Below are 24,621 nucleotides of genomic sequence, written 5' to 3'. Positions count from 1 at the left end.
TGTGGCCAGAGACCGTGGCCATGGGGCCAGAGATGAGTCCGTTTTAATTGTTGAGGAATTAACTTTGGAAATAACTCCCTGCATCCCCGACAAGCTCTGCCCCCGGGGCCTGTCCCATCCAGTTTGGGCGGGAGGTCGCTTCCACTAGAGCAGTTCATCGGTGGGACGAGGACGGGGGTTACAGCATCACGGGGCAGCCGGGCCGAGGGCGCGGGGCCTCAGAGGACGCTGATGCGCTGGGCCAGCCCCTGCATTTCATGGTCCTGCGGTGGGAAGGCCCCATCCAGCTCCCGGTCGGCGGGCAGCCCGGGCCCGGGCAGCGGGTGCTCCGCCACGAACTGCTCCCAGCGCGCGTCGTCGCTCTCGTGAGTGATGTACCGCTCGCCCATCTTCCCCTCCAGTTCTCGGAGGTCCAGCCAGGTCTGGTACTCCTGGGCCCCGGAAAACAGGGATTAGCTTGGGGGCGCTGCAAGGACGGCAGCCAATAGCGACCCAGCTCCAGGCACCGACGACCAGGTAGCCACATGCCTCGCAACCCGCTCCACCAATAGAGATGTAGCCCCACCCCCTCCCACAGCTCAGCCAATGGGAGGCCCAGGCTCTTTCCTTAACCACCGTAACGTGCCACACCCCTCACCACTTGCGTGGCCAATGAGAAATCTAGGTTCAGCCCCGCCCCCTGCATCACCTGTAACCACGGGTGGCTGAGAGACTTGTCCACGCTGTAGCGCTTGCGCATCTTCACCTGCAGCAGGTTGTTGATGAGGTCTATGGCTGCGTGAGGAGAGAGGCAGTTCAAGTCTTGCGGGGTGAGGGCCGACAGGCCACCCCAGCCTACCTGCTGCCCATTCTGGCCTTCCTTTTGCACTGTAAATCACTTCACTTTTTAAGGTGAACATGAATTTATATAAAATGGAAACTTCACATCACCCTGGTCAATGGAAATCCATGCATCACTTGCTATGTCCACAAGGAGAAAATGAAAATAAACAATGCTAGTAGATGGTAGGTAGTCACTGGTTTCCTGCAGATGCCCAGAGACCAAGGCCTGTTCTCTATGACAAGGAAGATTAGTGAGTATCAGGCGTTCAAGACAACCCAGAGCTTGTCCGAGGCTCTCTCCTTGATCAGAAGCCTTGAAGGACAGACAAAGGCTTCACTGTGTGGACCCCTCTGAGTGTAGGCCTTGTCTGCACGGGCACTCTGCTCTGGTCAACACCCGCAGGCTCCCTCACGCACATCCACCCTCAAATTCACTCACGCACACTTGACAAACTTACTGAGTGACTTCTCAGGACCTCCAGCATTACTCTAGGACTCAAGTCAATTCGCTTAGTGCTTACCTCTCTTGGGCCCCCCACCAACTCTTTTCCTTGCACTAGGTAACCTTCACGTCACCCCACCCTCTGCCTGCTCCATGAAGTCACACCCTCTAGGTCCCTTACCCCTCCCACTGTTCAGAGACCACTCAACAACCTTCTCTCCACCTGATCCCTTCTCTCCAATTCATCTCAGTATTCTCAGAATCTAGGACAGTCCAAACCAGGCCCATAGTAGGCACTCAACATGTCCTTGTTGAATAAATTGTTATGAAAAAATTATTGTCTTCTTAACCTTCCTCTCAAACTCCCTCTGTCCTGAGCTCCTGGCTACAGGACCTGCCCCTTGTTCTAACTTATTTAGGGTTTCTTATCTTGGCTCCACCCCCACACTGGCTCCACCCCAAAGTTTTGGGCACTAGGACTTAACTTTCTCAGGCTGGTCTACAAGGCAGCGGCTCAAGTCACAAGGTCCAGTGCAACTACCTGGCCAAGACACCAAAGCCCCTGTATGCAGATATCCTAAGGTCTGCCTTGGTCCTGACTTCCCTCTTCTTGCGACCCACGCTTCTCCCCACCACAACCGGCTCCCAGGTTCCAGGTGTGACTTTGGTCTCTGGGCTGGTGGTGTTTTTCCCATACAGCTACAGAAACCCTCCATGGCCCTGCCCCTCCTCTAACCACGCCACTAAACCAGCCCCCTCTGTCACTGGACCCGGCCCCAGGTCTCAATCCCTAGTTCACCCCACCAACCCCGCAAATTTAGCCACCTCTTGTTCCTTAAACCTGTCCCCTGGCTCCCTCCTTTCCCCCACTTTTGCAGGGGCTAACCCTTTCGGGGTCATAGCAACAAAGACTACAGGCCCTAGCTAACACCTTGGGAGGATCAGCCTCTTCTCCTGGCACCCCAGCCCTGAGGTTTCCTCAGGTCCAGTCCCTCTTTTGGTCTGGTCCCAGGCAGGCCACGCCTAGCTTAGCCCCCAAGGCAGGAGTCTGTCTTAGCGCTTCTGGACATTCCGTTCCAAGCCCACACAACCTAGTCCAGGCCTGAGGCTGGGGCCCTGGTTCCACATAAGCCCCTGAGTTCCTGCCCCAAACTTCCAGGTCTAGGGTGCCTTACAGTTTAAAGGACCTACCTTCCCTGAGGCCCCGCCCCACGACGAGGCTCCACCCCCACGCACGGCCCGCCCCCTGGCGGCCCCGCCCACTCTCCCCGCCCGGCGCACCTCCCGCTGAGATGCGGCTCCAGGGACAGGCGGGGTACATGAAGGCGGCGTTCTGGATCTGGTCGTTGATGTCCTCGTCTTCGTTGAAGGGGAAGGTTCCACTGAGGCTGACGTACATGATCACGCCCACTGACCACATGTCCAGCGAGCGGTTGTAGCCCTGGTTGAGCAGCACCTCGGGCGCCAGGTAGGCGGGCGTGCCCACCACGGAGCGCCGGAAGGACTTCTCACCGATGATGCGAGCGAAACCGAAGTCACACAGCTTCACCTGCCAAGGTGAGGGGTGGGGGGAGGTCTGAAAGGGTGTTGAGGCTGCATTCTCCGCCCAGTGTCCCCCCATCATGGTATTCCAGAGAATAGAGAATACTGGTTCGAATCCAGGCGCCTCCGCTCACTAGCCAAGTGACTTCCACTCTCCGTGCCTCAGTTTCCCCCATCTGTACCAGCGCCTGTCTCAAGGGTTGTCATGAGGATCACACGAGTTAATCCATCTAAAGCTTACAGGACAATAAATGCCCCGCAGGCAATGAGTGCTCAATGAACGCTACCTGCCACCGCGCCTGGCATGCGGAACAGGTGTGCGGGAACCTCCACGTGCCTGTGTTCTCGTTCGCACAATGGAGATGCTAACAGTCCCGACCTGAAAGGGTGGCTGCTTGGGTTGGAAGAGTAAACACATGCCAAGCATTAGGAGCAGTGTCTGGCAGAGTGAGCCTCGAACTCAGGAGAGGGACCTAACTTCCCCCAGCCTGTTTTGTCATCTGTATTGGGGGAGGTTAATAGCAGCTTCCTCTCCAGTTCACCTGGGGATTAAATGGGACTGGGCAGGTAAACTGGGGACCACGGTATCCAGACAGTAACAGGTGTGTGCCTAGCTTTCCCTGGTTGGTGGAGGCAGGCCAGGGGCATGGACAGGTTTTAGAGCCAGCAAGGCCTTGGGTTCAAGGTCCTGCTCTGCTGCCTATCAGTCCTTGGCAACACCACCTCTGTGTGGCCACCTCTGTTCATGTATTGTCCCCCTTCTGCTCAAATCCTTCCCTGGCTTACTGATAAAGTCCAAATGCCTTGAAGCCCCAAGCCTCTGTTGCTTTCAAAAGCAGCCACACCCCAACCCTGACCCGAATCCCAACGTGACAGCCACATCACTCTTTCCTAAGGTCCTCTCCTTTTTGACAGACCTTAGAGATCTTCTTCTTTCCTAAGATCCACCCTTTCCTACAGATCTTACAATGGAATATTATTTGGCCATAAAAATGAATAAACTTGTCCTGGCTGTTTTGGCTCAGTGGTTAGAGCGTCGGTCCATGGACTGAAGGGTCCCAGGTTCAATTCCAGCCAAGGGCACGTACCTTGGTTGCAGGCTCGATCCCCGGCCCAGGTTGGGGCACATGTAGGACGCAACCCATCAATGTGTATCCCTCACATCCATGTTTCTCTCCCTCTCTCTCCCTTCCACTCTCACTGAAAAGCAATGGAGAAAATATCCTCGGGGAGGATTAAAAAAAAAAAAGAATAACCTTGAAAACATAACTAAGTGAAAGAAGCCAATCACAAAGGGCCACATATCATACTGTTGCATATTTCATTTCTATGAAATGTCCAGAACAGGCAAGTCCACTGATGAAAATGTTCTAAAATGAATTGTGGTGATGGTTGTACAAATCTGTGAATACACTAAAAGCCACGGAATTGTACACTTTATTATTAATATTATTTTTTGTTAAACCTCACCTGAAGGTATTTTTTCCATTGATTTTTTTAGAGAGAGGGGAAGGGAGTGAGGGGCAGAGAGAGAGAGAGAGAAACATCGATGTGAGAGAGACAGGTTGATTGGTTGCCTCCCGCACACACCCTGACCAGGGCTGGGGATTGAGCCTGCAGCCCAGGTACGGGCCCTTGGCTGGAATCGAACCCAGGACCCTTCAGTCAGTGGGCCAACGCTCTAACCAAGGGCACTACTGAGCACTTTAAATATGGCAAGTGCAAGTAAATAACTGATTTTTAAATTTGATTTAATTTTTTTTCCAGCCCCAGAATGCTTATGCTTGGCCCTCCATGAGTGAGAAAGAAGCCTTTATTTCAGCCATTGTTATCTTGATTAATACAAGACATCCCACCCGCCACCAGCATTGGCTGGACTCCCCAAATTCAGGAGGGGATAAAACTGACCTGGGGAAATGGGTCAGCTGATGCCAGCAACACATTTTCTGGTTTCAAGTCACAGTGGACGATGTTCTTGAAGTGCAGGTGTCTCAAAGCCACCAGGATCTGAGGAGAGGAGATGAGATGGAGCCAGTCAGAAAGGAGAAGAGATGCCTGCTCCAGCTCCTGCCTTCAGCAGCCAGCCCTCCAAATCCCACCCATGCCCTCCTCTGCATTCCTAAAGATGCCCGCTGGGGACAACAGTGGCATTGGAACACCAAAGAAAAACCTCAGAACCCCAGAACCACTTATGCCTGAGATAGGAGTCGAACACCTAATTCTAGGAAGGCTAAACTGGAGTGGTGGTTTCGGGAAGACCCTGAGAGCCTCTGGCACATGGTAAGTTCTTGCTAAAAAAAGAGCTATTAATACAGTTACAGCTTTCAAGGAGATACTATTGTGTGATGCAACTTTTAAAAACATATTTTTCATCTATTGAAAAACTAATACAAAGCAATACAAACAATATCAATATGCAATGCATCATATATCAAGTGTAATGCTCTTAAGAGGTGGGGGGTTTTCTAGAGCCAGTCTACCCTGGTGGAAAACCTGGCTCTACACTTATTCACTTGGGGCCTTGAGTGAGTCACTTTATCTCTGGGTCTCAGTTTTCCCATCTGTAAAATGGGGAATGATGACAGTACCCATCCTTGTGGGTTCTGTGAGGCTTAAAAGTAGATGCCTATAAAGTGCTCAGGACAGCGTCTGGCACAGAGCGAGCACTACATGTTAGCTATTATTGTTGTTGTTATTGGTTATTATTTTTGTGATGGCCTGTTGGCGAACATATTTTTCTGTGTTTCAAATAAAGCCTCTCCTGCTGTTATCTGTTAATTCAAGAGTATTCTACAGTGGCAAGGTGAGCTGATTTAAAAAAACAAAACACAGCCCTGGCCTGTATGGCTCAGTGAGTGGGGCGTCACCCTGTGCATGGAAAGGTTGCCAGTTCCAGTCCCAGTCAGGGCACATGCCTGGGTTTCGGGCTCGATCCCTGGTGGGGGTGTGCAGGAGGCAGCTGATTGATGTTTTGCTTTTACATCAATGTTTCTCTCTCTCCCCCTTCCTCTCTCTCTAAAAATAAATAAAAAATCTTTAAAAACAAAACAAAAAAACCTGATACCATTTGTAAGCATTTATCTGTAGGAACCACAATTTTCCTTGATTCTGTTGAAACTCAAACAAAATACTAAATGCACTGGGAGTGTAAGCATGAAGCTGTAATTACTGTCTTAGAATGTAAATAGTTGTCCTTCTCACTGTTTGTGCTGGATGACTTTCCAGGACAGAAAAGCTATTTGAAAGTCACCTCTGAGGTCCAACCTCCTCATTCTACACACAGGGAGACGGAGATCCCAGGATGTATTTGTATGTCTCCTGATTTCCTGTTGGGTGATTTCCCTGCTCCCACTAAACATGGTGAGTAAAGAGGGCAGGTTGGAAGCAAGATAGATCCAGGTTCAAATCTCACCAGGCTGTTACCTAACTGTGTGACCTTGGGCAAGGCCCGGGACCTCCCTCCATCTGTTTCCTCACCTGTAAGATGGGGGTTATAATAATACCTACCTCGAAGGGTGGTTGTGAGGCCTAAACAAGTGAAGGGCTGAGCCCAGGACTTGGGGTGGGGCAGGCAAGAGGCAGAAAGCAAAAATCTGCAGAGAGAGAGAGAGAGAGAGAAAAAGAAAGAAGAGCGGAGGAAAAAGAGAGGAAGAGATGGATGACCAGAAAGAAAGAGAAACTGCCTCAGTTGCTGAAGGCAGGCAGTTCCCCCTCCCCACCTGGTCTGGATGAGCCTGCCTCAGTGGGTTTCTGTCCCCACCTGCAAGCCAGCCTGACAAAGCCACACAGCTTGGGAGAGTGAGGGTGCTAGACCTGGATAAAGAAGCATAGCACAGGGGGCTTTGCAACCAACAGAGATGTCCCAGAATCAGGTGAGTGACCAGCCAGATGGGAAGGCCTTTCTAGGAAGGCTGTGAAATGCAGAAGCCACAAAAGGCAACATTTAACATTGTAAAAGTTACACTCTCTATGGCAAATAAAAGCCATGAATGAAATGAAGAGGAAAACAAATCTGGGGTAAAAAAACTGAACAGTGACAAGGATCCAAAGTCCCTCATATACAAAGAGGGTTTACAATTCAACAAGAATAATCCAATTGAAAAAAAGAGTACAATAAAGCACATGCCAATAAACATGAAAATATGGTCAAGCTCACTCGTAATTTTTAAACTACCAGGTGAAGCCACATGCAGTACTACCTCCCCATCTATAAGACTGGTGTTTATTTTACCCAGAATTAGTAAGGAGGGAGAAAATATACACCCTCAAGCTCTGTTGATCACGGCAAAGATAAAAAGAGAGTAACAGGCCAACATGTTTAAGGAAATTTAAAGCACATGTCCCTGGACGTAAGAGTTAACTACTTGAATGTGTTCTATTGAAATCCTCCCACCAGAACCTGGTGATGTTTGTAGATGGACGTTCACAGAATATTGTTTGTAATAGTGGAAAATGGAAAACAACTTACGTGCTCAACAATTGGGGGGTTTGGTGATATCCACCATGGGGTACAATTCAGAAAAAGAGGCCGTTCTGCGGCTCAGCATGTACTGAAATAGGGCTCAGTCAGCCTCCGCTTAGCGGCAGGGGTGCCGTCTGAGAAATCAGTGGGCCACCTTGTCGTGTGGCCATCAGAATGCAGCGCACAAGCCCGGACAGCGCGGCCTGTCGGTCCCAGGCCACCGGCCCGTGCAGCACGTTACCGTACAAAACATGACACTGACTCAACCACGAGGCAAACTGACGTGCTGAGAAGGCGGGGACATAGGAGGTGTGCTGCCAGCGAAGCGCGGCGTGCTGGTTTAGGAACAGAGAGAGCGCTCTAAAACCGTGATTAAGAAGTGTGGTAAACACATAAACCAGTAACCGCCGTTCATGGTCACGATCATCTCCTGCACCGTACCTAGCTGTGTGTTGTGCCTTTATAGGACTAGCACTGTATAAACACACGGGGAATCCTTGCGCTACGGCCTTACGAGGGCTCCGATGTCACTGGGAGTAGGGATTTCCCAGCTCCGTTATAACCTGACCGGGTTACGGTCGCGTGTATGTCCATCGCTGACTGACACGCCCTGATGTGGCAAGGGACTGCAATGATATCTATTATTATTATGTGGCTGTAATAGTAACTATTATTGTTAACTACTATTTTCCACTCATCCTATTTTCCTATTGTTATTGCTCTATTATCTGTCCTATTATTACTCTATTATTTTTAAACTGTTATTTCTATGATTTTTGCTGTTATTATTAGTCTTACTGGTTTCTAGTATCCACCCAGTGTCTGCCTGACCTGAGACCATGCGGCCGCCCCAAGGGGGTGTCTGCCGCAGGGCGGGGGGCCGGCAGGGAGGGGCGGGGGGGCACACCTGGGTGATGAGGAACTTGGTGAGGCGCTCGGGCAGCCGGCCCTTCTCGCTGGAGAGGATCATCTCCAGCATGTCCCCGTGCAGCTTCTCCATCACCACAAACACCTTCTCGGGCGTCTCGAACATGCACTCCAGGTTCACGATCCCCGGGTGCCGCAGACTCTGGAGTGGGGCGGGGTGCAGGGTGGGGGGTCAGGACCTACGTCACCCACTAACTTGGGACCCCAGAGGGCAAGCCATGGGAGCAGGGGGATGACAAATATGAGGAAGGATGTCCCTGAACGAGCAGCTTGTTCCCTGGGGGTGCCACTGCAGGGGGGAGAAGGGGCTTCCCACAGGCCCAGGCAGAACCACCACCCTGCACCACCAGGCGTCCAGAAGGATCTGTCTTTACATCATGAAATTCTGGTGAAGGCCCAGGTTTGTGGGAGGGAGGGAGGTGGAGTATGGAGAAGTGGGAAGAATCTTTGTATATCTGTCTTTTAAATCTGTGCCTCCTTTCTCTTCCTCCAGCCCTTGCCTGGCCTGAACCCATTTCTCTCACCCAGGTCCCCCACCCAGCCTCCTCCCACCCCTTTCCACCCACCTTCCAATGGAAGCCCAAGGTATCTTTCTAAAGAACACACCTGACTCTGTCCCTTCCTTGTTGAAAATCCTTCCATGGCTCCCCAGTACCCTCAGGAGAAAGTCCACAGTGTGTGACGCCAGCTTCCTCCCTGACCTCACTTCCCACCATATAAACTATCTAATAACCCTGAACTCCTTCAAGTGCCTAGAAGCTGTCATGTTCCCTCTCAGCTCTAAACTTTTGCACAGGCTGGTCCCTCTGCCCAGAACATCTTCTCCAACCCTCCAGTCTCGACATGCATATTCCCTCCTTCAAGAAGCCTTCCCTGCCTACCCCAGATGGGTCAATTGGCTGCTGAAGGGAGGAAGTGAGAAGGAAAGGCCCTTCCTGGGTGGGAAAGACTTGTGCCCCAGACCCCAGTGGTCACCTGCAGAATGGCCACTTCGTTCCGGAGCTGGCTCTCCTGCTTGGTGGGGAAACGCAGTTTGTCGATGACCTTTACTGCCACATCCCGGCCTGTCTTCCGGTGCTTTCCTGGGCAGGGGGTAGGGGAGGTGGGGGATGAGGGGAGCAGGACCTTCCAGTCCTGGCAGGAGGGACTCTGCCCCCCACCCGCAGAGACACAGCCAGCATTAGGTGAAGGTGGATGGGAAGCCATCAAGGTGGCTCTGTGGGGCCCCCTGGAGAGACATAAGGGGCAGGGGGCCCTAGGAATAAAAGTTGAATGACGGAAGGTAAGGACAGAGCTCCAAGGAAGGGACTCTACTACATGGGAAACTAGATCTACAATCAATCAGAATCTAGCTCTAGCCCTGGCCAGTGTGGCTCAGTTGGTGGGGCTACGTCCCATGCACCGAGGTTGCCAGGTTTGATTCCCAATCAAGGCACATGTCCTGGTTGAGGGCTCAGTCCCCAATAGGGGGTGTGCAGGAGGCAGCCATTGATGTTTCAATCTCTCTCTCCCTCTGTCTCTCAAATCAATAAAAAACAAACAAATAAATACATAAATAAAAAGAATCTAGACTCTAGCTCTGTGGCCAATCAGAGTATAGAATTGTCCTCTGTGTTCATACCAGGAGAAAGTCTTTTCCCAGTGGGAAGAGAAGACCCTGTGACAATCTGCCCCCAGGATCTAGTTTTCTAATCAACCAGAACAGGAGGTGACATATGGCCAACCGGAAGGAAAGTCTGGAGCCCAGAAACCCCCAGGACCCACTCTGGGTGAGCGCAGAAGTGTCCTTACCGCCATAGACCACTCCAAATTGCCCTGAGCCCAGCACCTCATCCGGGAAGATCTGGTAGACAGTGGCAATGTCCTGCAGGGTGGGGACAGGAGGGTCAGGGGTGCAAATGGAGATGGGGGTCGAGGAGATTGGGGAGGGCGGGAGAGCTGGGAGAGTATGGGATGGGGAGGACATCTTTGGGGCCATGGGGTATGGGCAGGGGTCTCACCACATTCTCTTGGATCTGACTGTTAGACACCGAGATGCTCAGAGACGCTTGTCCTGGGGAGAGGGGAGAGGCGGAGGTAAGAGGCGAGGCTCAGGATTACGTTCATCCACAATTCCAGGGGCAGCCTCTGGAGCCAGGCCACCCAAGTTCAAATCCAGGTATCCAAGGCGCACCCTCAGGCTACCGTCTTGTCTACCTCACTTGTCTACCAACTTGTGAACCTCAGTTTCCTCATCTGGCAAATGGGAATAATACAAGGACCTCTGTCTCAGGGCCAGGGAGGGGAGTAAATGAGATGTACTAAGGGTCTTGAGAAGTGATGTCATGAATGATTTTCCTGAGCATTTCACCCTGCGATCTCCGCGCCAAGCAAGGTGTGCTCATCCCATTTTATAGAGGAGGAAACTGAGGCTCAGGGGAAAGTCCAAACTGATTCCAGCATCTTCCCCTGAACTTGCCCCCCTGCCAACCCAACCAGAACCAGAGATTCTCCTCATCTCCCTCATCTTTCAGCCTGTCTCACTGCTGGGCCATGTCGGAGTACTCTAGCACGTGTTCTATGTCTCAGCTATCATCGTGCCGGATGATCTGATTAATATCTGCCATCCACACTGGATTATAAGCTCTGGAAGGCTGGCAACCTGGCACTCTGATCACCCTTCGCCTCTGCCTAACATCATTTCCCATTGGCTTTCCCCCGTCTCACCCCTCCTCAGCTTCCAGGTCTCAGCTCAGAGTTGCCTCCTCCAGAAAGCCCTCTTGGATACTCGGTTTGGGTCAGGCACCTCCCCTGGCCTTCTCCAGCCCTCTGGTTCCCATGTCCCAGCCCTGCTGCTCACTATGAGGCATCATGTCTAAAGACAGCTCTGTCTCCCCCACTGGACTGTGCGCCCCACGAGGGCAGGTCCTGAGCTGGCTGTCTTGGTCACAGCTGTGAACCCAGCACTGTCCAGCACAGGTCAGGCAGAGGAGGCATTCAGTAAACGCATGAATTTAAAAGTCTAAACTCACAATGTGGAGAAGTTGTCACCACCTGAACAAAACTCAGAAAGGGAAAGTGATGTGCACAAGGCCACACATCAAGTCCAGGGCTTAATGAAGATTTGGACCAGGGCCTGCTGCATTCAGATGCCACATTCATCCCTGTGCCATTCCTTGCCTTCCCCTGGCCCTTCCTTCCCTTCCCCAGGACCCCATCCAAGCCCTCCCAGACCCATCCTCTCAGGACTGGGGATGGGGGACTTACTGTGGGGCGCGTGGCCTGGGGCACTGGGCGCGTCCTGGAGGATGACAGGCATCAGGGCCTGGCGGATGGCTGTTTCCCAGCCCCGGGCAGCCTCAGCCGCTTGTCCACTGGGCCCCCCTGGGGCCCCACCAGGCGTCTCGCCCACAAAGTAGGTGGCATTGGCAGTGACAATCTCGAAGCAGTGCGGGTTGGTGCCTGGTGGCACAAGGCTGAAGTTCTGGGCGGGCTCCACGGTGAGGATTTCTGACAGCGGGATTTCCTGGCGGGACACAGAGCCGGCGCAGGTCAGGACAGCGGGCGGACTCTGGATTCTCCGCTTGCTCAGGAGAGCGCACAGAATCCAGCGGCAGCGGTGAAGCGGCTCGAAGGGACGCGGCATGAAGGAGGTGGCGGGAAGGAGGGGAAGCCCGGGGGAGCCGGAGCCGCGGGCCCACCTTGTAGTATCTGTTGGTTGTGTTGTTCTGGAAGAGTGTGATGCACTTGCAGTCCAGGCGCCAGTAGTGCCGCTTCCTCTGTCGGGAGAGGCGAGTGAGAGGCGAAGGTGTCTCGGGCCCTAAACCCCGCCCCCAGCTCTGGCCCCGCCCCGCCCCGCCCCTTCCACTCACCAGCGTGTCCTTGTTGCTGTAATGAACCACCCAACCTTCGTGCAGTGTGCTGCTGGATTTCCGTGTCGTGTGTCGCACTGACTGCACCACCCTCATTAGGGGGATGTACCCTAGGGAGCTGAGGAGGGAAAAGAAGGGGCGGGAGGTTACTATAAGCAGAAAATAACCATAGCGCCTGGGGCCGAAGTGGGCATCTCTGGGCAGCCTGGGAGTTGTTTTTGGGGGGCACACTCCCCCCCCCCGTTTTGTAGATTTCCCATAATGAGGAAGGAGGCTCTTGTTGGAAAGCTGGGTTCCAAAGTCAGGCTGCCTGGTAAATTACTAAACCTCTTTGTGCCTCAGTTTCTCCATCCAAAGGGGTTGCTGGGGAGTGAACACCTTTCTAAGGAGCTTAGCACAGTGCTTGGCACACAGTAGGTTCCTAATAAGTGCTAATTACGACTGAGCCAGGGATTGTGTAGCCAGGTGTGTGACACTGGGCAAGTGACTTGACCTCTCTGATAAGGAAGCTGAGGCTCAGAGAGGTTAATCTCATGCCTAAGGCCACACAGCAGTCTGACTCCAGAGTCCATGTTCTTACACTGTACTGTCAGTTTGCAATACAGATTGTTTCTGGAAGGACCCACCAGCAACTGATCCCACTGGAATCCTCCAGGGAGAGGAGCTGGGCAGCTGAGAGGCAGGGAAGAGGGAGGACTTCAATGGCTGTATTACCAGTTTCCCCCCAAAATACAATGTAAATTAAAATATGCTTCTTTGAAAACTTTTAAAAAATGTAAATCAGGAAAAAAGATTAAGTTGAAAAATAAAGTGTGGGTGCTTAAGATTTGCCTCAGGAGGCTGGGAAATTTTCAAATAGAGGTGATGTCAACCCATTGCAGAGATGGGGAAGGGCATCCCCAGAGGGCGCCCTGGGTACCTCTGGGCCTTGCCTCCCTCAGCTTCTTCCTCCTCACTGGCGTGGAGAGCATTTTCCGAGTGGGAGCCTGGGATGATACCGGAGTCGTCTGATTCATCTATGAGGGCGCTCTTGTCAGCCTCACTGAAATCGGTGGCCTCCTCCATCGGCACATCTGAGGGGGACAGGGCATCAGAGTGGCCTCCACCCAGTCTGGCCCCCGGCTCCTTCCCGCTCAGCCCACAGCCTCTTACCTCCGTTGATAAGTGCCTCTCCCAAACAGTCATTAGGGACTCGGGTGGCGCAGCGTTTGTGGCAGTTAAACTTGCAGTCTGCGAGGATGTCAGGAAACAAGGAGAAGGGGGAGGGGGAAGGGTTGAATCTTGGCCCCTAACCACCAGGCTCAAAAGAGTCAGGCAGGAAACTGGCTGACCCCCTTCCATGGCTGTCCCCTTTTGAGCCAGTTTCCCCAACTATGGAGAGACTAGATTAAATAGGAGGGCCAAGTTAAATGTCTGTGGCTCTAAAGCCCTGTGACTCTAAGTATTTGAACAATGTAAATAGTCTTTACCCTAGACTTCTAAGATTCTAGAATGTAACAGGGTCTAACATTCTCTGATTTTAGACTTTGAACACTCAAGGGCAGGGTTTTTCACCCTTTGGCACTATAAACATTTTGGGCTGGCTAATTTCTTGTTGTGGGGGGCTGTTCGGGGCATCATAGGATGTTTAGCAGCATCTCTGATCTCTACCCATTTGATAACAGTTGTACCATCCCCGTATGACAAACAAAAGGTCTCCCAACATCCTCTGGGGGGGCAAAATTGCCCCTGGTTGAGAACCATTGCTCTAGAGTGTGATTATTATAAGGTTCTAGGATGCTGTACATCAGAGATTCTAGAATTTGATGTAAACCTATTTTTCTAAGGTTCTATATTCTAGATGTCTAAGACTCCAGAGTTCAATGTCCAAGTTTCTGGAGTTCTACACACATCTCTGGTTCTATGATTCTAGACTGCTAAGACTCCTTGATGTCCAAGGTTTTACAGTGACTTGAGTTCTACAATTCTGGATTTCTAGGGTTCCAGAATGCCAAACGTTCTAGAACACCAGGATTCAGGGCCCACCTCTTATAAGATCCTGTGCTTCGAAGGATTGGGATCCTGGGGTTCTTGTGTTCTGCTACAAGCCCAACTGAGACCTTAAGCTTCTGAGTGCATGTGTGCATGTGTGGGGGGGTTTCTAACCCTCTCTGTACCCCCCTAATGCCCCCACTCCACTGACCTTTGCACTGCAGGCCCTGGCGGAAGAGGCCCTTAAGAAGTTTCTTGCAAGCCTGGCAGACGGTGGGCCGCGTGTAGCTGTGGATGAGGAAGGTATGTGGCACCTTGACCTTGGAGAGCAGCATCTTGTCCAGCTCGATGGGACGGCCAGTGTAGGATGAGGCAGATGAGGAGGAGGAGGGGGGGCGGCGAGGCAGGAGCTCGGTGGTGCTGCGGCTCTATCGGTCAGTGCGAGCGGAAGGGACACATCAGGGCGTCGCCCCATGCCCGGGCCTCGTCACCCCCCACCCACCAACCTGCCCACTCCCCCCAGCCCCTCACCAGCTCATCAGCCGTGCAGGGCAGGGAGTCCGAGGTACTGAGGCGCACCGAATGGCCACTGGCCAGAGACGTGGACGACAGGCGCCGCTTGCGGGCCCCGCTGCAGTTGTTGGGGATGCTGAAGGCACAGCGCTTGTGGTAGTTCAGTCCACAGCCTGCGGGGGGCGCCAGACGGTCAGAAACACGGCCACCAGGGCCCTGGGCTCTAAAGCTCCACCCCCTCTCCTCTGCAGATCTGGGGCGCTGCGGGTCCCTCAGGAAGCTTCTTAGAGTGTAATTAAAGTCAGCGGAAATCTACAAAAACCCAAGTCAGGCAGAACTGCTTTTGGCCCAGGACCTTCAGAAATGAAGGTTTGGGCCTCCCCACCAGGCAAAGCACCGTGAGCAGTGAGGTGCTTGCTGAGGAGGGAAAGCGGATTGGGGGTGAAAGAGGGAAGCCACCACCGTGTGACCGGCTGCAGAAGTGAGGACTAGAATCGCTAGGAGCCGCTCTTCCCTATTTTATGAGCATGTGTGCGAATAGCGAGTACTTTTGTTTTCTTCCCTCTCCTATCCCCTTATCACCCACTGTGATATTGATAATAATTCACTTTGTGTTATATTTAAATTACAGGACATCAGTGGAGAGGAATGAACACCATTCGAGGACACACGTCTTCTGGGGAAAGAAAGGGTTAGCATGCTCCCAGTTGCACTTGGGATGGTTGCATCATATCGGGTGGAAGCATGACTTTGTTATTGTTTTTTTCTTTAAAAAAAAATTCTTTTACAGTCCACAAATCAGACTCAGCTTGTAGTTTCCACTGGGCTTGCTGCGCCTTTGCTCCCATCCACCTCCAGTGATTCCACATGATTCCAGGATGGCTGTCCTGGAATGTTCCTCCAGCATCTGGAAGTTTCTTTCAGGATGCTCCGTGAAGCCTGTCTTCTCGTAGGCTGTGTGTTGTAGACTTTGCAGCTTAGTAACTCTCCATCACCGGCACTGTCTCAGATGCACGACGTCCCTCTGGAGAGGCGCACACCAGGAACGCTGTTGGCATGACAAGAAGAGCTTCAGGGTGGCAAATGGCCTTTGCGTACAGGAATCATTTCCCAGTTTGGGCCTTTCATATGCTCCATGGAATTTCAGAATCTCACCCTTGACTCCCAGTATGAGTACCAAGGTAGTCCAACTCACATAGGAAGGCGTCAGTGATGTCAAGTGCAGTCATTGGGCCTCTTTTGGAACCATGTGAACTTGGACCACCATCTGTGAGCTGGGCCATGGAAGTCCCTGCTAAGACTGCCTGTTAGAATATGATGACATCAGGACTGCACCATGACGAAGGTTACATATTCCAAGACATCAGGAGTTGGATGTGGCCTGGCCGGTGTGGCTCAGTGGTTGAGCATTGACATATGATCCAGCTGATCCTGGTTCAATTACTGGTCAGGGCACATGCCCGGGTTGCGGGTTCGATTCCCAGTAGGGGCTGTGCAGGGGGCAGCCAATCAATGACTCTCTCATCATTGATGTTTCTATCTCTCTCTCCCTTCCTTTCTCTGAAATCAATAGACATTTAAAAAAAAAAAAAAAGAGTTGGATGTGATGTGTGGATTACAGCCATATTGATAGTAGCTTTGAATACACTGAATCGGCTTTCTGCAGGCCTGGTGTGGCTATTATCCCGAGTCCTTAAATAATATATTTAGGGCTACATGATAACAATCGCAGTCTACACTGTAGGTCATCTGGAACACAGGATATCAAAGACTCTGGATTTCCATAGGAACACGAGCACCACGAAGCTGGCACACTGAACAATGGAGGTGCAGGTCGTCATTGCAGAATGGACAGTCCCCATCTTCTATGTGTAGAGCATAGCCAAGGTGGGTGTTGTGGCTTCAGCTGCAGGCAGGTGAGATCTCAACATTCTCGCTCAGAAGCATCAACAATGTGTGCCTTTATTTTTTTTTAAGTATGATTTAAGGAGATGTGTATGGGTGCTTGTTATAGACTGAATATATGTGTGTATCCCAGTTCTGAGACCGTGAGAAATGAGTGTCTGTTGATTAAGCCACCCAGCCTGAGGTGTTTGTTATGGCAGCCCTGGCAGACTGAGGTGCCAAGTTGACAAGGGGTAGATCCTGACCCTCAGCTTTATGAGTCAGCTAGGCTAGCATCCCGTTATTCAAACGCTAATCTAAGTGTTGCTATGTAGTATTTTGCAGATGTGACTTAAATCCACAGTCAGCGGTCTTTAAGTGAGAAAGATTATCCTAGTTAATCTGGGTGGGCCTGTTTCAATCCGTTGAAAGATTTAAATAGCAGAGTTGAGACTTCCCAGATGAAGAAATTCTGCCTGTGGATAGCAGCTTTAGCTCCTGCCTGAGAGTTCCAGCCTGCCCTTGCTGACCGGCTACCCTACGGATTAAGAGTTGGCCAGCCAGTCAGCCCGCGCGATCCCGTAAACCAGTTCCTTCCAACAATCCCTAACGGCGGTTTTCTGGTAGATCTCGCCTTGGCATAGGCTCCGCCCCTTTCCCTGTGAACGCCCCGTTCCTGCCCCAAGCTCGGCCCCTTACCCCTCCCTCCGAGCTCCACCCCGAGCGCTGAGCTCCACCCTCCACCCAGCCCCGCCTCTTGGCCCCACCTGCAACTCCTCCCCCAAGCTCCGCCTGGGGCCCTTAGCTCCGCCCCGAGCCCCGCCCCCGGCCCTGAGCTCCGCCCAAGGCCCCGCCCCCAGCCCGTCACTCACCATCACACTTGAGGCCCTGGCGCACTAGGCCGAAGAGCATCTCCCCGCAGTGGTCGCAGAAGGCGGGCGCTCGGTAGGAGTGCACGGTGAGCGCGTGCGGGCGGATCTGGAAGTCCTCGAAGGTGGCCGAAGCTGCGGGCAGCAGGGAGGGGTGGAGGACTGAGCGGGGGCCAGCAGAGGCTATTCGAGCCCCCGCGCTCCGGGTTTCTCACAATCCTCCCAGCGGCAAGGTTTAATAGTTCCTCCCTTCATTCATTTACTCATATACTACATTCTCCCTGGATTCGAATCCCAGCTCCACCACTGGGCAAAACACCTATGTGCTTGTGCCAGGCACTGGGAGAGGGGAGGGGAGAGTTGTTGAATGGGTATAGAGTTCCAGTTTTGCAAGATGAAAACTGTTCTGCGGATTGGTTGCACAAGAATGTGAATGTAATTACCACTACTGAACGGTAGAATTAAACACGGTTATGATGGTACATTTTACTTTATGTATATTTCACCACAATTAAAATTTTTTTAATAAAAAAATATAGAGTTTCTGATCTACTTGGTCTGGGGTAGAGCCAGAGCATCAAGAGAAAAACAAACACCTGTGTACCTCAGTTTTTTCATCTTTAAAATGAAAATCCAACAAAAATTTACTGAGCATTGTTCTAAGCAGTAGGGATAGCACAGAACAAAACAGACAAAATCCCTGCTGACCCTCTAGTGAGGGAGGCAGACAAAGTAAATAAAATAAATATTCTTATTTAACAATCACCCAGTCTAGCAGTTACTCTGTGCAGACACTGCTCTAATCTAAGTACTTTAAGTACTTTAAAAAGCTATGGCCAGTGTGGCTCAGTTGGTCGGAGCATCATCCTGTACAGCAAAAAGTGGCAGGTTTGATTCCCAGTCAGGGCACATCCTCAGGTTGTGGGTTCAATCCCCAGTCTGGGTGGGTACTCGAAGCAGCCGATTGATGTCTCTCTCTCTCTCAATTAAAAAACAAACAAAAAAACCCTAATGAATTTAGCCCTCTCAAGGCTGTCAGACACATCTTGTTACATCCCCATTTTCTATAAGAGGAGATTGCAGCACAGACAGGTTAAGCAACTTATCTCAAGTCTCTCCAAAGTCACACAGCTACAGAACCCACGTTCAAACCCAGGCCAGTGTGGCCCTAGAGTTCATGCTTTTATCACCATACTTCCTGCCTCTCTGAAATTTTCAAGTAATAAAATATACAGTCAGTTAGAAGTCAGTAAGTGCTTAGGAGAAAAGTTAAACAGGAAAGGGAAATAGGGAAGGTGCAGGAGGTACAACTTGAAACAGGTGGTCAGGGAAGGCCGCCTCCAGGTCACATTAGGGCAAAGGCCTGAGGAGGTAGGATATGAGCCGTGCGGGTGTCTAGGAAAAGAATACACTAGCATCATAATAGTGTCTCCTTATAGGTTCTTTAAGGATTAAATGGATGCATGGAAAGCTTTTAAAACAGTGCCCAACACAAAGAAAGTGCTCAATAAATGTCAGCTATTATCTTAGAAGTTTCATTTTTGGACTCATTCTTCCTCCCTCTCCCCCAAGTTTCAGTCTAATATTAAGCTATTTTTTTCTCTGTATTATGCAACGGAAAGGGGACTCTCTTCTGTGGCCAAGCACTATTTACACACTCAAGATAAAGCTATAAACAAGAGAGATTTACACCCCACTCTCAAGGAGCTGACATTCTTTTGGGGAGACAGGCACGAAACATAAACACATAAATAAATTTCAGACAAGGGAGGAAATGGCATTTAAGCTGGGATCCAAATAACAAGAAGGAGCTAGCTATGAGAAGATGAGATGGCTAGGGCATCGGCCTGTGGACCGAAGGGTCCCCGGTTCAGTTCCGGCCAAGGGCACGTACCTTGTTTGCAGGCTCAGGCCCCGGTCCCAGGCAGGAGCGTGCAGGAGGCAACCAATCGATGTGTCTCTCTCACATCGGTGTTTCTCTCTCCCTCCCTTCCACTCTCTCTGAAAAGCAATGGAAAAAATATCCTCAGGTGAGGATTAAAAAAATAAAAAGAACAGCAAGTGCAAAGGCCCTGAGGTAGGAGGGAGCTTGGTTTGTTCAAGGGACAAAGGGCAGGCAAGCCTGGCTGGAACAAAGAAAGTAAGGAGAGAGTGTTAAGAGATGAATTCGGGGAATTGTCAGGGGCCCGACAATGGGCAGCCTTGAACAATGGACAATACCCATGTTGAAGAGTTTATATTTTATTCCAAGGGTAATGGGGAGCTATGGGAAGATCCCCAGCAGTGGAGTGTCATGATCTGACTTAGGAGCTACTGAAATAATGTAGACAGGAGGTGATGGCAGCTTGGACCTATGGCACTAGTCCAAAATAAATTTAGAATGTATGTGAAAGGTAGGACCAGGAGGTTTGGTGACATAAAGTGAAGGTGGGAGAAAAAGAGGAGTCAAGGATGCCCAAAGGTTTGGATGTTGCAGACCACAGGGAGAGTAGGTTTAGGAGAAAATACAATTTCTGTCTCAGACAGGCCATTGTGAGATGTCTGGAGATGCCAAGTAAAAGTGCAGGGAGACAGCTATGTGAATGAGACCTGGTTTTAGGGGAGAGATCAGGGTGAAGATAAAAATCTAAGAGTTGCTAGACTAAGTGAGGGTATTTAAAACCTGAATAAGGTTACACGGGAATTAAATCCAAACTTCTAATTGTCATCCATCCATTTAACAAATGTAACTGAGCATTGCAGTATGCAAGGGGCAGTGGGGAGGAAACACAGCCATGATTAGGGCAGACACCTCCCACTCCCTCCCTCTTGAAGGAACCGTCACAGGCTCATCGGTGCAAGAGCTTGCCCATCTATAACAAAGGAATGGCCAGTGGGTGGACTAGATTCTGGCTGAAAAGTCTGACACCTTGCAGAGTCAGATTGCATTTTAGCATTTCATTGGGAAGGAGGCACGGGCATAAAACACTTTAAACTTCATATCGACGTCTAACATACGTCTAGAAAAAGACGCGAAAGTGCATGGCTCAGTGAACTGCCCAACTGTACACGCCGTGTCACCAGCACCCTGATAGATAAATGGAAGTTTAAGCCAGTTCCCAGAAAGTTCCCTCGTGTCCTCCACCCAACTCTCCCTTCCCCAAAGGCACCCACTCTCCTGGCTTCTAATACCACAGAGTATTGCATCTGTCTTTGTACTTCATAAATGGAATTATACAGAACGTCGTTTCATGTCTGGCTTCTGTCAGCATTAGGTTTGGGAAATTCACCAGCGTTGCTGTGGCTGGTTTATGTTCTGCGGATTCCACAGTGTGCGTGCACAACAATAAATTTACTCATTCCGGAGAAGTGGAGCAGTCGTTTGTAAAAGCTCCCGAGGTGACTAATTTGCAGCCAGGACTTAGAACCACTGGCTCCTAACTTTAAGAAGCAAGTTCCTGCCTGGCTGGCGCAACTCGGTGGTTGAGCATTGACCTATGATCCAGGAGATCGATTCCCCGTCAGGGCACATGCCCAGGTTGCGGGCTCGATCCCCAGCGGCAGGTGTGCAGGAGGCAGCCGACCAATGACTCTCATCATTGATGTTTCTGTCTCTCTCTTTCCCTTCCTATCTCTGAAATCAATAAAGACATATTAAAAAAAAAAAAAAGCAAGTCCCCAGGCCCACCTCCCCTTCCACCCCCTGCTCCAACCCCGTGCAAGGCTCCGCCCCTGGGCGGGCCTGGCCTCTCACCGGACAGCACCACCTCCACCAGGTCGCCTTCCTGGATGTCTCCGGCGGAGCGCACCAGCTGCAGGAGGTTAGCGGACGTGGGGTCATGTTTGAAGAGCAGGATCTTGTCGTAAAGGCCATAGAAGCCACACTCGGGGAACTGAGGGGGGGGAGAGAGAGGTGATGACGGAAAGGCAGCGGTCTGGAACCCTCCCAGAGCAGGGCCGCCTGTTTCCCCCGGAAACTCAGAGACCCTGCAGCCCCTCGCTTCCTGCCGGCTCCCTCCCAGGCCCAACTGGGCAGGATGCCAGGGCCCCAGGTGTGCTGGGAGAGAGGAGGCCAGTTTAGTGGCTGGATTGCCGCACTGGGGTGGGAGGGAGAGTGGCTCCGGGAGCCTGGGCACTAGAATTTCCCGGAGATCGGGGGTGGGGGTCTGAGTGAGCACCCCTTTCCTTATGCCCCCCCTTCCCAGCTTCCTTCCTGGATCTATTGTCCCTGTTACCTGGCTCCAGGCCCAGCACTGGGGCAGGGTGAGCTGAAAGGAGGGACTTAAGGGACTCTAGGGAAGTGGGGGCTATGGGATGGCTAGGGCTTAAGGGAGCTGAAGGTGGAGGATGTTCCCCACCTAAAGCCCAAAGGACCCAGGTGTCCTGGTCCCCAGCTTGGGAGGGTGGGGGCAGGAAATGAAACCCCATAGAACAGAAAGTGAAACAGCCCAGGTGGGGCCGCTGGAAGGAAAGAAAGGGGCCCTAAGACACCTGGACAGAGAAGGCAGAAAATAAAACTGGGGTGAGGCCTGAGAGGTAGGCTGAAGACTTGATCATTGGACAAAGAATTTCACCCGGAGGACAATCTGCCCTGCCTCCCAGCCTGTTTTCCCAAGGAGCAGACTCAGGTGGGCATGGGAGCTGGGCCTGCTAGTTTGGGGGTTGGAAGGGCAAAGGAAGCCCTATCTGTTCTCACCCACTGAGAGAGGGTCCACAGGTGACCCAGACAGACTGGGTCCTGACTGCCTGGGAAGTCTTTCTATAAGCTCTAGTCTGTAAAATGGGGGAGTTGGCCCAGTTCCAGATGTTTCTCTGAAGCCCAAAGAATTCATTTCCAGGAGTCTGAGAAGATTCTAAAATTTGGAGATTGAAGGATTCCAACTTGCCTACATTATGGAGTTCAGACATTCTAGAGTTCAACATATTCTCATTATACCTGTTAGGATTTTCAACAACCTAGATTAGCAGTAGTCTAGTATTTTAATGTTCTAGGAGTCTGATAAACTAGGATTCTAATATGTGAATATCTTAGTATTAAAGGATTCCAACAACCCAGGAATCTAATATTCCAACATTTTAATGTTTTAGTATTTCAACAGCCTAGGATTCTAATGTTTGAACATTTTATATCAGAGGAATTCAATTACCTACGGTTGCATATTCCAATTTAGAATTCTAATATTCGAACATTTTGATAGTCTAGATAACAACAGAGAAGATCACTATTCTGACTTTTCACTTTCCTCCTGATTCCCTCTTGCCATGACCCTCAGCCCCCCACCCCCAATGGTGACCCTGGTGTCCAAAGCTAAGAGTGGGGTGGGGTGGGGAAAGCCAGTTTTAACAGGCCAGCATCAGACCCAGGTGTGGGGGTAAAAGTCCCCAGAACCTCTGAACTTTGGGAAGAGCTGCCTGCCCCTCCACACACACCTCAGGCCTGGGGGAGGGCAGATTAGGCTCTGCGACCTCACTTGACCCTGGCAGCTAGTGCAAGCACCCACACCTACACATGTCACCCGATCGCCCTGGCCAGCCCGGCTTCAATTTCTACTGTTTCCACCAAATGGGAGGTCAGGGATGGGCCTGGGCAGGGAGGTGTTCCCTCACCCCCATCTGCTGCCCCCTTCCTCCTCCTCCTTCTACACCTGGTGGGCCCCTCCCTTCCTCCCTGCCGGCTGCACAAAACAACATGCAGGGACTCGCAATTTGGGGAGGCCTCTGGGGCACCCCACCCCTGCCCAGGCCTCCCTCAAACGGGTAGTGGGGTAAGGAGGCAACTGGGGCCAATGCCCTACCCCCATCCCTCAGTCTCCTAAGGATTAAACCCCCTCCCCCTCTACGCCAGGCTCCAGGTCGCCTCGGTCAGCGCCCCCCTTCTCCAGACCTCTCCCCAAAATGGATGGGGGAAACCCTGCGCCTCACCTTCTGATCCACGATGGAGCAAGCCAGCTGCTTCACATGGGCCAGCTCGGAGGCGGCAGGCAACAGCACGAACTCGCGGGTCAGCCCGATTTGGATGTGGAAGGAGACCCCAGGGCCCGGGGCCGGGACCGAAACCTGGGGCAGCAGCGGTGGCGGCGACTGCAGGTCCAAGCTGCCGAGGGGCGGAGGAGACCCGGGCCCGGGAGAGCCCGGGAGCCCGGCGGGATGGGAGGGGGCGGCCGCCATGGGGGAGGCCCGGGATCGGCCGCCCGGCGCCCACCCGGGATCCGGCTGGAGGAGCCCGGGGAACTCGGATCACTGTATCCAAGGGTTCTCGTAAACTGGTAGTGGGAGCGCGGGATCCTGGGGATCCGATTAGAGAAATCTGGCAGGTTGAGGGGACTCTAGGATGGCGGGACCCTGGGAAATCAGAAAAGAAATCTAGTGGATGAGACGCCAGGGAATCAAGGGATCACAGACGAGCAGAAAAAAATAAATGGTTTGGGGGACCCAGCGACTGAGAAATTCCAAGAAATCGAAATAGAAAATCTAGTAAGTAGGGGTCGCAGAGATCTGCAGAGCCCAGGATCTGAAGGCCCCTTGTAAAGAGAAAGGATTGAAAAAGGATCAGGGGGACCCCAGAATCCAGCGGCTCTAAGAAGAGGATCCAATTAAGGGGGGCCGAGGGAATCACCAAACCTTGAGGATAGAGGGCGGGAATCTCTGAGTCGGAGATCCAGAGGATCCCAGGGATCCGACGGGCCCGGGATGGGCAGAGGGATCCCGAGGGCTGGGGTGGTAAAGAGGGAATCTCACGGATCTCGGAAGTTGGAAAAACGTTCGGTCGGGGGCCCGCGGAGAAGGGGGCGTTACCATCCGCGGTGGAGGTGGGGCAAGGGAGGGTCGCCGGGCGCGGGTGGCTCTTTTTCCTTCGCCAAAGTTTAACTCTGCTGCTACGGCCCAGGAGGAAGTGTCCGGAGCGACAGTGCAGCCAGCCAATCGGCGCCTGCCTTGGTGACGTCAGAGAGAAGGTGGAGTGTGCGGAGGGGGCGGAAGGGGAGGGAGGGCCCAGCACCTCCGAGTTGGGGGAGGCACCTCTACTGCCTGGGTCAGGGGGCAGGGGTAGGAGATGCAGGGCAGGGGGGTAGGACCGATCCCTCCCCACAACACACCCGAGTCTGCAAAGTTAACTTTTTCCTGAGCTGGAGAGGGAGGGGCGAGCCAGCCTCACCGCCACCACAGGTCGCGGGGGCGGGCGCGGAGGCGCCTGGCCCTTTAAGGAAGGGGGCCGTCTCGCCTGGCCTGCATCCGGCGCCCATCGCAGGGGAAAGGGTGGGAAACGGGGTGTCAGGTCTGGCCCGCTCTCTGGGCTCCGCCTCCTTCTTCCCAGATAGTCGACTCTGCCCCTTCCGTCCCCCAGCCCCAGGGAAGGGGTGT

General features: G+C 52.2%; 1 protein-coding gene across 2 annotated transcripts; it reads right to left on the bottom strand.

Annotated features, from left to right (window-relative positions):
• Positions 1 to 24,160, bottom strand: PRKD2 (protein kinase D2). 2 transcript variants are annotated; one of them, XM_081119129.1, is made up of 19 exons: positions 24,058 to 24,160; positions 23,185 to 23,604; positions 21,017 to 21,155; positions 17,287 to 17,418; positions 14,549 to 14,703; positions 14,229 to 14,445; positions 13,199 to 13,276; positions 12,966 to 13,119; positions 12,047 to 12,164; positions 11,876 to 11,953; positions 11,442 to 11,700; positions 10,196 to 10,248; positions 9,987 to 10,059; positions 9,171 to 9,277; positions 8,176 to 8,337; positions 4,715 to 4,813; positions 2,546 to 2,813; positions 689 to 774; positions 1 to 431 (listed from the first exon to the last, which is right to left on the bottom strand). In XM_081119129.1, the coding sequence occupies exons 2-19, from the start codon at positions 23,428 to 23,430 to the stop codon at positions 219 to 221; spliced, it is 2,637 nt and encodes an 878-aa protein (XP_080975255.1). In that variant the 5' UTR covers positions 23,431 to 23,604; positions 24,058 to 24,160; the 3' UTR covers positions 1 to 218. The 2 variants fall into 2 exon arrangements, with proteins under 2 accessions (XP_080975255.1, XP_080975254.1); XM_081119128.1 differs by having other exon boundaries at positions 23,884 to 24,148.
• Between the last annotated feature and the right edge of the window lie 461 nt (positions 24,161 to 24,621).

Source organism: Miniopterus schreibersii, assembly GCF_964146895.1.
Source record: "Miniopterus schreibersii genome assembly, chromosome: 18".
In the NCBI taxonomy this organism is placed as follows: Eukaryota; Metazoa; Chordata; class Mammalia; order Chiroptera; family Miniopteridae; genus Miniopterus; species Miniopterus schreibersii.
Note: the sequence above shows the minus strand (reverse complement) of the source record. Positions and strands in the feature narration are given on the sequence as shown.